This window comes from Oncorhynchus keta, chromosome 2, assembly GCF_023373465.1.
Source record: "Oncorhynchus keta strain PuntledgeMale-10-30-2019 chromosome 2, Oket_V2, whole genome shotgun sequence".
In the NCBI taxonomy this organism is placed as follows: domain Eukaryota; kingdom Metazoa; phylum Chordata; class Actinopteri; order Salmoniformes; family Salmonidae; genus Oncorhynchus; species Oncorhynchus keta.
The window spans coordinates 41,349,164-41,365,236 of record NC_068422.1 but is presented as its reverse complement, the minus strand read 5'-3'; the positions used below and the strand labels follow the sequence as shown (position 1 = coordinate 41,365,236).

The 16,073-nt window shown below is 42.3% G+C and overlaps 2 protein-coding genes across 18 annotated transcripts in view; one reads left to right on the top strand and one right to left on the bottom strand.

Moving 5' to 3' along the window:
* The window catches only part of LOC118400351 (calcium/calmodulin-dependent protein kinase type II subunit gamma), a 140,965-nt gene that overhangs the window by 78,637 nt on the left and 46,255 nt on the right, over nucleotides 1-16,073 (bottom strand). The gene's annotated exons all lie outside the window — the stretch shown is intronic.
* LOC127911024 (uncharacterized) overlaps nucleotides 7,818-16,073 on the top strand; it is a 39,881-nt gene continuing 31,625 nt past the window's right edge. Inside the window, exon 1 of the mRNA XM_052476871.1 lies at nucleotides 7,818-8,326. Within this exon, the coding sequence (XP_052332831.1) occupies nucleotides 8,124-8,326 (203 nt within the window). The 5' untranslated portion in view covers nucleotides 7,818-8,123. The remainder of the gene's footprint in view (nucleotides 8,327-16,073) is intronic.

Genomic DNA, 16,073 nt, shown 5'->3' with positions numbered 1-16,073 from the left:
CAGAATTCACTATAACAACATGTTTTCTATGCAACCCAATTAATTTGAATGTTGAAATCTTGGTGTAAGTACACTTTTAAAGCCTCAGATTTAAAGCCTCAAAACGAGTCATTTGCTGGCTAACAGTCAACAGACAAGCTAGCTAACTATACGTTTAGCTTGCAAGCACACCCACATTAATTTTAAAACATATTAACCTTTTCAAGCGTGATTTCCAAATATTTTTACAGCTCGTTTTGTTTATGATGTTTATATGTTTATGTTTTGTGATGTCAGAATGCACTCGCTGTTCCAAAATGTGATTGTTACGCAACAGGACAGTTAACCAACGCTGCCCTCATACCAAGGCAAGCTGCCTGCTAAATAGGGCTGACCCCAATGTCACGATCGTTTGAAGCATACTCGGACCAACGTGCAGCGTGATCTGGGTTCCACATCTTTATTTAGTGAAACACACAAAAAAATAAGGCAAGAACGAAACGTGACGACAATGGCGTGCTAACATGCAACTAACTACACAAACAATATCCCACAAAACACAGGTGGAAAAATGCTACTTAAATATGATCCCCAATTAGAGACAACGATAGCCAGCTGCCTCTAATTGGGAATCATACCAAACACCAACATAGAAAAGAAAACTAGAACCCCACATAGAAAATATAAACTGGACTAACCCCTCAGTCACGCCCTGAGCTACTCCACCATAGAAAATAAGGACTCTATGGTCAGGACGTGACACCCAATTAGTTGGCTGGTCGATTGTTGGTCGATAGGCTGGTGGTCGACTGAGATTTTCTTAGTCGAGCAGTAACAAATATATATATGTGTACCCATCTCAGTGAAGTAATCCATTGCAGAGGCCTAGACTAAAAGACAATTTATGCTTGATCCAAAAATGTGGTCGGAGACGCAATTGCGCAGCCTCCAGAGACATGCAGAGGCCAATTCGAGCTCCATACCGCATCGCCATGAGCCTCCCATTGAAATGATTGGTTCATGGTAGGTGGGGGCGGTTCATCCTGTATACACATAAACTCACTTCCTTGACAACTTCCTTCAAAACAGCTCTGCACTGCTCAGCACGAATGGCCTTATTTCTGCCTAGGCCGTATCACCATAATGCTGCATGGCCAATGCAGGTGACGGATTTACCATGTGCCCAGATGCACAATGCACTTCTCTCTCCAGAATGCGCTCTCTCCTGCCAATTTGTGCACATTAATTTTTTCTTAACTTCATTGTGTGAATTGTTTGCATTTGATTGTTAGCGTATACAAATTCCCCATTACATATATCACCAGTAGTATATTTACCGTTAATTCCTATAATTTCTAATCTACAATGTTTGTTACTTTGGTTACGGTCATTTATGTTAATGCATTCAATATTATTATTCCAGTCTTGCCATTCTCATTATCAGAGTGGACACATTGCTTGCAAAGCGTAATTAAGGCGGAACAATATGGTTGTGGACAGAATTACAGAATCTCCACATGAGACCTGGACGGAGTCTGAGGACAAAGTGAGGGAAAAGATCTCTGAGAAATTGAAGATGGACCACAGAAAGATTGAGGTGGAGCGCACCCACAGGAATGGAAAACCCACAACCGGCCCAGGTAACAGGCCCAGGCGGATAGGATATTTTGCTGTGACTCTTATGTGGATGATGTTAAAAATATTTGTTGGTCTGATGTGATTAATAAGAAGCCTAAAGACACTATACTTGATGAATTTATGAAATCACTTCATCCAATTATTGATAAACATGCACCTGTTAAGAAACTGACTTTTAGAACTGTTGAGGCTCCGTGGATTGATGAGGAATTGAAAAACTGTATGGTCAAAAGGAGAGGCAAATAAATCTGGCTGCACATCTGACTGGCTGACTTACAGAACATTTAGAAATGATGTGACTAAACTCAACAAAACTAATAAGAAACTGTATTATGAAGCCAAGATCAATCATTTAAAAATGTATTTTTAAAAAACTTTGGAGTACTTTAAATGAAATGATGGGCAGAAAGACAAATACAACTCCATCTTTCATCAAATCAGATGTTTCACAAAACCATTTGATGTTGCCAATTATTTTAATGATTACTTCATTGGAAATGTGGGCAAATTTAGGCAGGAAATGTCAACAACAAACAGTGAGCCATCGTATTCATGTATAAAATAACAAATTATGAAAGAAAAGCATTGCAAGTTAGTTAGTATGGGAGAGGTGGAAACAATGTTGATATTGATCAATGGTGACAAAGCTCCAGGCATTGACAACTTAGATGGAAAGCAACTAAGGATGTTAGCTGAACATTATATTGCCGCTCCTATCTGTCATATCTTTAATCTGAGTTTAGAGGAAAGTCTTTGTCCTCAGGCCTGGAGGAAAGCCAAAGTAATTCCGCTACCAATGAGTGGTAAAGTGGCCTTTACTGGTTCTAACAGCAGACCTATCAGCTTGCTGCCAGCTCTTAGCAAACTGTTGGAATAAATTATGTTTGACCAAATACATTGCTATTTCTCTGTAAAACAAAATAACAACAGACTTTCAGCATGCTTATAGAAAAGGGCACTCAACATGTACTGCACTGACACAAATTACTGATGATTGGTTGAAAGAAATTGATAATAAGAAGATTGTGGGAGCTGTACTGTTATTCTATTATTGACCATGTTGTTGAAAAAAAGTATGTGCTTTTCAACTTATGCCATATTGTGGATTCAGAGCTATCTATCTAATATAACTCAAAGGGTTTTCTTGAATGGTAGCTTCTCTAATGTCAAACATGTAAAGTGTGGTGTACCGCAGGGCAGCTCACGAAGACCCTCTACTCTTTTCTTTTTTTACCAATGACCTGCCACTGGCATTAAACAAACCATGTGTGTCCATGAATCATGATGATTCAACCATATATGCAACAGCAACCACAGCTAATGAAGTCACTGAAACCCTTAACAAAGAGTTGCAGTCTGTTTTGGAATGGGTGGCCAGTAATAAACTGGTCCTGAACATCTCTAAAACTAAGGAGACAGAACGCGTTATTTGTTACAAATAATTAACTTCTTAACTTCTTGGATATGGGGGGTGCCATTTTTATTTTTTGGATGAAAAGCGTTCCCGTTTTAAACAAGATATTTTGTCACAAAAAGATGCGTGACGTTTTTCGCCTACAAAAATATTATTTTTGGAAAAAAGGAACACTTGGTATCTAACTGGGGGTCTCCTGAGTGAAAGCATCTGAAGTTCTTCAAAGGTAAATGATTTAATTTGGTTGCTTTTCTTATTTTTGTGAAAATGTTGCCTGCTGCCAGCACAGCCTAGCATAGCATTATGCCATGCTAAGCTTACACAAATGCTTGTCTAGCGTTGGCTGTAACGCATATTTTGAAAATCTGAGATGACAGTGTTGTTAACAAAAGGCTACGCTTGTGTTTGAATATATTTATTTAATTTCATTTGCAATTTTCATGAATAGGAAACGTTGCGTTATGGTAGCGCTTGAGGCTATGATTACCCTCCTGGATACGGGATTGCTCGTCGCTAGAGGTTAAACAGTTTGACAAGACAATGTGCTAGCTAGCTGGTTAATTAACCCTTTGACATGTGCAAACACACGGGTGTGATCATTCTGCAGTGGTCCCTGCAACGTACGCGCAAACCGGTTTGATTAGAACACTTATTTAGAACATCCAGTTATGATTGACGACACAGTCAGTGTTTGCACAAACACTGTCTTTACAATGTTATGTCCTCAATGTTATTTTTGGATGCAATGTTCAGACATTCACAGAAGTAGTGATAGCATAACACAATTCTCATCCAAACCAGAAAAATGTAGGCTACATTAGTCATAACGCTAACTGAGAAAAGAGTGACCTAACACAAGCGTTCATATTTATCTAACTCTCGGGTGACAGAAACCATCATTTGAGTTAGCTAATAGCAATGGCTATTTACAATTCATCACATCATGGGTAAGCTCACCAGTGATATAAATAATTAAGTAAAACACTTAAAAATACAAATAAAGTAATCCGATAATGGGTATTTTGTGCACGCCGTCATGTTTGTTTTTTCGCATCAACCAAAGATTACAAGATGTTACAAGATGTGTTGGGTCTGTTTGCTTTTTGCATGTTAAAGGGGGTGTGTCGTCTACCATCCTTCACTTCCATCATTCACTTCCGCAAGTTTACTTGAAAGACGAGTTGAACCGTTCCTTTCAACTCGTTTTGTTATAACATCTTTGGTCGGACAGACATTTATGTGACAACCAGAATGCATTGTATGTTGTCAACAAACAAGGCGCCACACATAGCTGGCAAGTAGCTTAGCATTAGCTCATCATAATCAGTACAACCTTCAAATAAGTATTTTACAAATATCATGTGTCCAGTACAATCTATGCTTCAAGAATCAGAATGCATTATTTGTCATCAGTACTTGAAAACGTGAATAAAACAGTAAATACATTATACTTCTTACATACATTCGGTGTGTTACAGTACACTCTTCGATAAAAGGTTTTTTAGTCTGTCCTCATCGGAGAACCCTTTTTGGTTCCATGTAGAACCCCTTGGGGTTCCATTTAGAACCCTCTGGAACCTTTTACCTGGAACCAAAAAGGGTTGTTCAAAGTGTTCTGCTATGGGGACAGCCAAAGAACCATTTTAGGTTCTAGATAGCATATGTTTCTGAAGAGTGTAGAAATGATAACACGATATACAGAAACTATAATGATAACCTAATAAGGCACATACTTTGATAGGAACACACACATGTCCAAAGTTATTATAAGTAAGGAAAACAACAAGGAAGGCAATGCGGGCGCCAACCTGAAAATGTGCCAGGGGGGAAAGGTTTATGTTCTGTTCTGACTGGAGATGCACAAATGTCTGCGCACTTGATCTGGGTAAACACTAGGGAAGTGCTTGAGCTCTTGTCAAAGAGTGAAGTTTGTCCTTCTCAGTAATGCCTCAAATGTAAATTGTCCACAACAGTGAAATGGGCTACTTCTACGTGAATTAATGATGAGGCGGAACACACCTCAATTTGAAAATAAAAAAATGAAATCAAACTTGTTTGGAAATCATTTGAAATTGACAAGTTGAAACATAGCCTATAGATAATTTGCTGTAGTGATGTCCCGACTAAAAAAAGTATTGGTTGCCCGAAAGTCGTCTGTTCTTTCAACCAATCGATTGGTCGAAATGTTTTAATGTGTAATTTTCCATATGTAGACACACTCTATGTGTTTTAATTAAATCAAGTATATGCATTGAGCTTCTCTGATGCTTTAAGCTTACTGTTTGATGAAACGAGACACACATGCCGCAAGAGGGAGCCAGAGATCTATTTTACCAGAAGAAGAAAAAACAACCTGACCGAACCATTCCCCTCTCCTGCTGGTTTTCACAGATTCTGCCATTACTCTCCTGAAGTTGCCGGTAATAGGCTACACAAGGGGCGGTCAACCTTTCTCATGTGTAATTCCAATTCATCTTACCATATCTACCGATCTGCAAGACAGTTATGTTTTTCATATGCACATTTTCGTGGAACCCTTTAATTTAATTTATAATAACGTCTTCATATCTCAAAATCATTGTCATGTAGTTAATCAAAACTCTATCCAAATCTAAATTAAAATGATACAAACCTAAAAAGTAACTTATTTTGCCATTGCCAACTATGTAAAAATAGCCTACATAAAGCCAACAAACACAAACATTACAGCCTGCAGGTAGAAAATATTCTGAAAAGAATAAATATCCTATAAATCATATTGGCTACACATGGCCTGTCTGCAACAAACTTGCAACATTGTATAAAATACTTTGTTCCTCAGAGTTTCCCTGGACAGTGAACTTGGAACAGACACAGCTGTAGGCTATTTGCGCAAGGGATAAGAAGCAGTGCTTGACTTGGGCAGTAGCTCACCAGAGCTGAGTACCAGCACCTCAAATGTTCTACTGCTTGAGCCTACTACCTGTTCCTCTTATAGAATATTAGCTCATAAGTCTGGAGCGTCTGCACCTAAATATGAACAGTACCAGCAAAACGAGTACCGGAACCTATTAAAAAATCTCTGTTTACATTGGCGCGTTGTTATGTTTTGCCTCAAAAACATCCGGTGAAAGTGCAGAGAGCCATGTCAATTTACAGAAATACTCGTCATAAATGTTGATGAAAATACAACTGCATGGAATTAAAGGTATACTTCTCCTTAAAAGAGTTGCAAGCAATCTACCAGTTATGCCAAATAACAGACACGTGTCTTCTACATTGTCACTTGCGTTGCGACGTGCAGAATGCAAACGGCGCCATGCTGAAAAATTATAACAATGTTGTAGTTATAGGGTGGGAAAAAAATCGACAAATATAAATTGACCAATATTATTTTTGTGCTAGTTGGCTGTACCTGCACCAAAACGCCAGGATATTCCTTCATAACTTGTTCTCCATCTTCTTTTTAAATAGGGAAACAATTGTCTTCAATAATATATATATGTAGAGCTAAAAATGTATGTATATGAAGCCCAGTCCCATATGAAGCCCAGTCGCATATGACATGGCTACATACACAGAGCATGGTTGACTGTGACAGCCTTTAGATAGGTAGAAACAAATGGTTTATACAGGAGTGGCTGTAGGGGAGAGCAGAGAGCATGTATGCCTCACACCGATACACACAGGCACGCACACACCCATGCTCACGAACGCAAACACACCTTTCCTGTTCAGAGAATGTCATTGAAGTGGAGTCAGCTCTCAAAACTTGAGCTCCTGGCCTCAGAAAGGCTTGTCATTCTGGGAAATCACACACAACCACACAAACGTACATTACACAGCCGAGAACATACGCATGCACGTACACACACACACACACACACCTCCAGGTATTTTATTCTACAAATGGGGATGCTGTGCACACGCACGCCTTCTCTCTGTCTGACAAACACATTCCTGTAACACACACACACTCTGGACACACACAAGCTGGTTGCCTTGAAAAGATCATGGTAGACTAGCATGGAAGGTCTATCACTGAGAGCCAGAACAAAAGGAGAGAACGGGAGGGACAGGAGAGAGAGAAGGAACACAGGAGAGAGCAGAGAGCTAGAGAAAGTGAGTGTGAACGAGTACCGTAGAACAAGTGAAAATGCTGAGTGAGAACCAACATGAAATAGGGGATAGGGGGGACAAAGACACACAACATTTACATTTACATTTAAGTCATTTTTAGCAGACTTACAAGACTTGGTGCTGGATAGCTACTGCGTGTGCATGCTTTTGTTCCGGCCCAGCACTAACAGAGGGAGAAACACTGTGTTAACGTATGAGTTCTATCATGTTGGTCCTGTATGACTCACTCATGTAGTCCCCTCTCCTTCAGCTGAGTAGGAGACCTAATAGAGAGAAAGGAAGAGAGAGAGAGCACACTGTGTACACTGCCCACAATATGATGTTGAAACTGAGCTGCACTTCCTAACCTCCTGCCAAAAGTATAACCATAATAGAGATACATATTTCCCTCATTACACAGACCCACAAAGAATTCGAAAACAAATACAATTTTGATAAACTCCCATATCTATTTGGTGAAATACCACAGTGTGCCATCACAGCAGAAATATTTATGACCTGTTGCCACAAGAAAAGGGCAACCAGTGAAGAACACACAACATTGTAAATACAACCTATATTTATGTTGATTTATTTTCCCTTTTTTACTTTAACTATTTGCACATCATTACAACACTGTATATAGACTAATATGACATTTGAAATTAAATGTCATTACCAACTCTCCGAGTTGGGCATCTCCGGCGCGGCCCACGCTTGGATTGCGTCCTACCTGACAGGTCGCTCCTACCAGGTGGCGTGGCGAGAATCTGTCTCCTCACCACACGCTCTCACCACTGGTGTCCCCCAGGGCTCTGTTCTAGGCCCTCTCCTATTCTCGCTATACACCAAGTCACTTGGCTCTGTCATAACCTCACATGGTCTCTCCTATCATTGCTATGCAGACGACACACAATTAATCTTCTTCTTTCCCCCTTCTGATGACCAGGTGGCGAATCGCATCTCTGCATGTCTGGCAGACATATCAGTGTGGATGACGGATCACCACCTCAAGCTGAACCTCGGCAAGACGGAGCTGCTCTTCCTCCCGGGGAAGGACCGCCCGTTCCATGATCTCGCCATCACGGTTGACAACTCCATTGTGTCCTCCTCCCAGAGCGCTAAGAACCTTGGCGTGATCCTGGACAACACCCTGTCGTTCTCAACTAACATCAAGGCGGTGGCCCGTTCCTGTAGGTTCATGCTCTACAACACCCGCAGAGTACGACCCTGCCTCACACAGGAATTGGCGCAGGTCCTAATCCAGGCACTTGTCATCTCCCGTCTGGATTACTGCAACTCGCTGTTGGCTGGGCTCCCTGCCTGTGCCATTAAACCCCTACAACTCATCCAGAACGCTGCAGCCCGTCTGGTGTTCAACCTTCCCAAGTTCTCTCACGTCACCCCGCTCCTCCGCTCTCTCCACTGGCTTCCAGTTGAAGCTCGCATCCGCTACAAGACCATGGTGCTTGCCTACGGAGCTGTGAGGGGAACGGCACCTCAGTACCTCCAGGCTCTGATCAGGCCCTACACCCAAACAAGGGCACTGCGTTCATCCACCTCTGGCCTGCTCGCCTCCCTAGCACTGAGGAAGTACAGTTCCCGCTCAGCCCAGTCAAAACTGTTCGCTGCTCTGGCCCCCAATGGTGGAACAAACTCCTCACGACGCCAGGACAGCGGAGTCAATCACCACCTTCCGGAGACACCTGAAACCCCACCTCTTTAAGGAATACCTAGGATAGGATAAAGTAAACCTTCTCACCCCTGTTCCACTGGATGTCATAAGGTGAATAAAAGATTTAGATGCACTATTGTAAGTGTGGCTGTTCCACTGGATGTCATAAGGTGAATGCACCAATTTGTAAGTCGCTCTGGATAAAATATGCATCTCAGATCCCTCTCTCTCTGTCTTTCCCTCCTTTTCTCTTTCTCTCTCCTTCCCTCTTCTGCAACTAAATGACTTAAATGTAATGTAAATGTAAAGAAAAGACAAGGCCCATGTTGAACTCTCTCATTTATTCACTCATGTCGAGTCATCCAATGGCCTTCACTGTGATGTTCAAAATCAACAGCTCAAAGACGGAACTAAACTAGAGCTATAGGAGTGAAGCACAGGGCACACAGACTACGTTTACATTCACAAGTAGGATTAAGTCTACTGTGTGTGTGTGACAGAGAGGAGAGAGAAAAGAGAGAGAGAGAGAGAGTCAGACCTGGGCCCTGCCAATAAATATCAGTAAGACAAAAATAATGGTGTTCACAAAAAAGATCCAGATGCCAGGACCAAGAATACAAATTCTATCTTGAAACCGTTGCCCCAGAGCACACAAAAAACTATATATACCTCGGCCTAAACATCAACGCCACAGGTAACTTCCACAAAGCTGTGAACGATCTGAGAGACCAGGCAAGAAGGGCATTCTATGCCATCAAAAGGAACGTAAATTCTACAAACCAATTAGGATCTGGCTAAAAATACTTGAATCAGTTAAAGAACTCATTGTCCTTTATGGTTGTGAGGTCTGCTCACCAACCAGGAATTTGCAAAATGGGACAAACAACAAATTGAGACTGCATACTGAATTCTGCAAAAACAATCCTCTGTTTACAACTTAAAACCCCAAATAATGCATGCAGACCAGAATTAGGCCGATACCCACTAATTATCAAAATCCAGAAACGAGCCGTTAAATTCTACAACCAACTAAAAGGGAGCGATTCCCAAACCTTCCATAACAACGCCATCACCTACAGAAAGATAAACATGGAGAAGAGTCCCCTTAGCAAGCTGGTCCTGGGGCTCTGTTCACAAACACAAACATGCCCCAGGACAACAACACAATTAGACGCAACCAAATAATGAGAAAACAAAAAGATAATTACTTGACACATTGGAAATAATTAACAAAAAAACAGAGCAAACTAGAATGCTATTTGGCCATTAACAGAGACTACACAGTGGTAGAACACCTGACCACCGTGACTTACCCAAACTTAAGGAAAGCTTTGATTATGTACAGACTCAGTGAGCAATGCTATTGTGAAAGGCTGCCGTAGGCAGACCTGGCTCTCAAGAGAAGACAGGCTATGTGCATATTGCCCACAAAATTAGGTGGAAACTGAGATGCACTTCCTAACCATATTAGAGACACATATTTCCCTCAGATTACACAGACCCACAAAGAATTTGAAAACAAACCCAATCTTGATAAACTCCCATATCTATTGGGTGAAATACCACAGTGTGCCATCACAGCAGCAATATGTGTGACCTGTTGCCACAAGTAGAGGGCAACCAGTGAAGAACAAACACCACTGTAAAATACAACCCATATTTATTTTATTTTATCTTCCCTTTTGTACTTTAACTTTTTGCACATAATATGGCAGTCATCCTAGGGAGTTAGCCTAGTGGTTAGAGCGTTGGGCCAGTAACCGAAAGGCTGCTAGATCAAATCCCTGAGCTGACAAGGTAAAAATCTGTTAACCCACCCAAATTCTTATTTGTCATTGCAAATAAGAATTTGTTCTTAACTGACTTGCCTAGTAAAATATATTTAAAAAAATGTTTTTATTATTTTGGAATTTTTGTGTGTGTAATGTTTACTGTTAATTTGTATTGTTTATTTCACTTTCGTTTATTATCTACTTCACTTGCGTCGGCAATGTTAACATATCTGTGTGTCACCGAGTTGGCATAGTCTTTTGTCCTCGTCTTGCCGTGTCCCGTATATATATATATATATATATATATATATATTTACAACTTTCTTCACATACCTTTTTATATATTTTTTTATTTTCCATAAACTCAACTTCAAAACACTCTCCTGCAACCCGCCTCACCAATTTATATTTTAAAAAATAAAGTATTATTTGCCCTCAAATCTGAAATCCTCCTTAGAAGCTAACCAGAAGCTAGCCAGAAGCTAACCAGAAGCTAGCCTGAAGCTAACCAGAAGCTAACCAGAAGCTAGCCTGAAGCTAACCAGAAGCTAACCAGAAGCTAACCAGAAGCTAGCCAGAAGCTAACCAGAAGCTAGCCTGAAGCTAACCAGAAGCTAATCAGAAGCTAGTTAGATTCTTTACTGGCTAATTGTTAGTATTCAGCTAACCACGGTTTGTGGTCATCAGCTATCCTTTAGCTCGAAAATCTATCGGCAGTTTTGTACAGCGCAGCTCGGACCGGAACATACCGGACTTATTTTTCTCTCCATGTCCCCAGATTTCAACAGCAAGCTCTGGACATTTATACCTGGATCTCGCAGCTAGCTAGCTGCTATCCGTGTGACTATTGGCTTACGTCGATCCCGGAGCAAACATCAATTATTCCGGAGCTAGCCAGCTGAAGAGTTCCATCAGCCACTCCTGGGCTACAATCACCTATCCGGACCCGTTTTACTGCCAACGCGGAGCCCCACCGGGCCTTCACAACTGGACTACCGACGTTATCTGCCCGAGGGAGTTATCCAGCTGGCTCCTCCGTTGCGATGTTACCTGAACGCCCATCTGCGGTCCGCTAATCGTTAGCTGTCTTATCGGCTGCTATCTGAATAGACCTATCGGACAATTTTTTTTATTTTTTTTCTTTCTTGGGCCTCTATAACCTTATCTATTTTTTTTTGCGAATTGGATTGATCCCCTCTACCACACGGAACCCCACTAATCCTACCAATGGAAACGCACGAGGTGGCTAAAAACAGACCTCCATCCTATGCTAGCTTGCTACCGATGGCCCGGCTAGCTGTCTGAATCGCCGTGACCCCAACCAACCTCACTACTCACTGGACCCTTTTGATCACTCGACTAAGCATGTCTCTCCTTAATGTCAATATGCCTTGTCCATTGCTGTTCTGGTTAGTGTTTATTGGCTTATTTCACTGTAGAACCTCTAGTCCTGCTCACTATACCCTATCCAACTTATTAGTTCCACCACCCACACATGCGATGACATCTCCTGGTTTCAATGATGTTTCTAGAGACAATATCTCTCTCATCATCACTCAATACCTAAGTTTACCTCCACTGTATTCACATCCTACCATACCTTTGTCTGTACATTATACCTTGAAGCTAATTTATCGCCCCTAGAAACCTTTTACTCTCTTTTCCAGACGTTCTAGACAACCAATTCTCATTGCTTTTAGCCATACCTTTATTCTACTCCTGCTCTTTTCCTCTGGTGATGTAGAGGTGAATCCAGGCCCTGCAGTGCCTAGCACCACTCCTATTCCCCAGGCGCTCTCTTTTGATGACTTCTGTAATAGCCTTGGTTTCATGCATGTTAACATTAGAAGCCTCCTCCCTAAATTTGTTTTATTCACTGCTTTAGCACACTCTGCCAACCCGGATGTTCTAGCTGTGTCTGAATCCTGGCTAACTACAACATTTTCAGACATGATAGAACTACCAAAGGGGGCGGTGTTGCAATCTACTGCAAAGATAGCCTGCAGAGTTCTGTCCTACTATCCAGATCTGTACCCAAACAATTTGAACTTCTAAAAAAAATCCACCTCTCTAAAAAAACAAGTCTCTCACCGTTGCCGCCTGCTATAGACCACCCTCTGCCCCCAGCTGTGCTCTGGACACCATATGTGAACTGATTGCCCCCCATCTATCTTCAGAGCTCGTGCTGCTAGGCGACCTAAACTGGAACATGCTTAACACCCCAACCATCCTACAATCTAAGCTTGATGCCCTCAATCTCACAAAAATGATCAATGAACCTACCAGGTACCTCCCCAAAACCGTAAACACAGGCACCCTCATAGATATCATCCTAACCAACTTGCCCTCTAAATACACCTCTGCTGTCTTCAACCAAGATCTCAGCGATCACTGCCTCATTGCCTGCATCCGTAGTGGGTCAGCGGTCAGACAACCTCCACTCATCACTGTCAAACGCTCCCTGAAACACTTCAGCGAGCAGGCCTTTCTAATCGACCTGGCCGGGGTATCCTGGAAGGATATTGATCTCATCCCGTCAGTAGAGGACGCCTGGTTATTTTTTTTAAATGCCTTCCTAACCATCTTAAATAAGCATGCCCCATTCAAGAAATGTAGAACCAGGAACAGATATAGCCCTTGGTTCTCTCCAGACCTGACTGCCCTTAACCAACACAAAAACATCCTATGGCGTTCTGCATTAGCATCGAACAGCCCCCGTGATATGCAGCTTTTCAGGGAAGCTAGAAACCATTATACACAGGCAGTTAGAAAAGCAGAAATTTGCTCCCTGCAACACTAACTCAAAAAAGTTCTGGGACACTGTAAAGTCCATGGAGAATAAGAACACCTCCTCCCAGATGCCCACTGCACTGAAGATCGGAAACACTGTCACCACTGATAAATCCACTATAATTGAGAATTTCAATAAGAATTTTTCTACGGCTGGCCAGGCTTTCCACCGGTCTACCCCTACCCCTGTCAACAGCACTGCACCCCCCACAGCAAGTCGCCCAAGCCTTCCCCATTTCTCCTCCCAAATCCAGTCAGCTGATGTTCTGAAAGAGCTGCAAAATGTTGACCCCTACAAATCAGCCGGACGAGACAATCTGGACCCTTTCTTTCTAAAAATTATCTGTCGAAATTTTTACCACCCCTATTACTAGCCTGTTCAACCTCTCTTTCGTGTCGTCTGAGATTCCCAAAGATTGGAAAGCAGCTGTGGTCATCCCCCTCTTCAAAGGGGGGGACACTCTTGACCCAAACTGCTACAGACCTATATCTATCCTGCCCTGCCTTTCTAAGGTCTTCGAAAGCCAAGTCAACAAACAGATTACCGACCATTTTAAATCTCACCATACCCTCTCTGCTCTGCAATCTGGTTTCAGAGCTGGTCATGGGTGTACCTCAGCCACGCTCAAGGTCCTAAACGATATCTTAACCGCCATCGATAAGAAACATTACTGTGCAGCTGTATTCATTGATCTGGCCAAGGCTATCGACTCTGTCAATCGCCACATCCTCATCGGCAGACTCGTCAGCCTTGGTTTCTCAAATGATTGCCTCGCCTGGTTCACCAACTACTTCTCTGATAGAGTTCAGTGTGTCAAATCGGAGGGTATGTTGTCCGGACCTCTGGCAGTCTCTATGGGGGTGCCACAGGGTTCAATTCTTGAACCGACTCTCTTCTCTGTATACATCAATGATGTCGCTCTTGCTGCTGGTGAGTCTCTGATCCACCTCTACGCAGACGCCACCATTCAGTATACTTCTGGTCCTTCTTTGGACACTGTGTTACAACCCTCCAGGCAAGCTTCAATGCCATACAACTCTCCTTCCATGGCCTCCAATTGCTCTTAAATACAAGTAAAACTAAATGCATGCTCTTCAACCGATCGCTGCCTGCACCTGCCCGCCTGTCCAACATCACTACTCTGGACGGCTCTGACTTAGAATACGTGGACAACTACAAATACCTAGGTGTCTGGTTAGACTGTAAACTCTCCTTCCAGACCCACATCAAACAATTGGCTTCCTATTTCGCAACAAAGCATCCTTCACTCATGCTGCCAAACATAACCTTGTAAAACTGACCATCCTACCAATCCTCGACTTCGGCGATATCATTTACAAAATAGCCTCCAATACCCTACTCAACAAATTGGATGCAGTCTATCACAGTGCCATCTGTTTTGTCACCAAAGCCCCATATACTACCTGTACTCTCTCGTTGGCTGGCCCTCGCTTCATACTCGTCGCCAAACCCCCTGGCTCCATGTCATCTACAAGACCCTGCTAGGTAAAGTCCCCCCTTATCTCAGCTCGCTGGTCACCATAGCATCACCCACCTGTAGCACGCGCTCCAGCAGGTATATCTCTCTGGTCACCCCCAAAACCAATTCTTTCTTTGGCCGCCTCTCCTTCCAGTTCTCTGCTGCCAATGACTGGAACGAACTACAAAAATCTCTGAAACTGGAAACACATCTCCCTCACTAGCTTTAAGCACCAACTGTCAGAGCATCTCACAGATTACTGCACCTGTACATAGCCCACCTATAATTTAGCCCAAACAACTACCTCTTTCCCTACTGTATTTATTTTATTTTGCTCCTTTGCACCCCATTATTATTTGATTTCTACTTTGCACATTCTTCCACTGCAAATCTACCATTCCAGTGTTTTACTTGCTATATTGTATTTACTTTGCCACCATGGCCTTTACCTCCCTTATCTCACCTCATTTGCTCACATCGTGTATAGACTTGTTTCTACTGTATTATTGACTGTATGTTTGTTTTACTCCATGTGTAACTCTGTGTCGTTGTATGTGTCGAACTGCTTTGCTTTATCTTGGCCAGGAACTTGTTCTCAACTTGCCTACCTGATTAAATAGAGGTGAAATATATATGTTTCCAATGTCAATAAAGCCCTTAAATTGAATTGAATTGAAAGAGAGTGTGATGAGAAAAGAAAGAGATGTACACTTTTAGTCGTCCTTACAGGAATGTTTTGATTGAGTTTACAATAACGGTTTTAAAGACTCTACATGGAGAGGCTGTGCAATTCCTTTTGCAGAATGTAAAACAAGCCCCCAGCAAGCAAACACACTGCGCAAATTCAACAGTGGATTATGTGAGTGACATTCAGTGTGTAAAGCTATGACATACCAGTGGAAACCTTTACAATGGCGCACAGAAGTCTTTATTACCTAACCACATTAACAGGGGACACTCTATATCCACACAGCCCCCCCCCCTTCCAGTACAGCCCCACCCGGCTCCCACTGCTGGGCCAGGTAACAACCAGTAGAACAGTTCATCTAGAACATTGCTGTGTTTGTGTGTGGGTGTTACTGTCCCAGACACCGTGCCAGGAACACTGCTCAGCATGCATGGGGCAAGACAGGAACATAAACCAATACACACACTCAGACACACACACAAACAATACGAACTAAAACAATCTTGGTCGACCGAGAATGGTCTGTTAATCGGTCGAA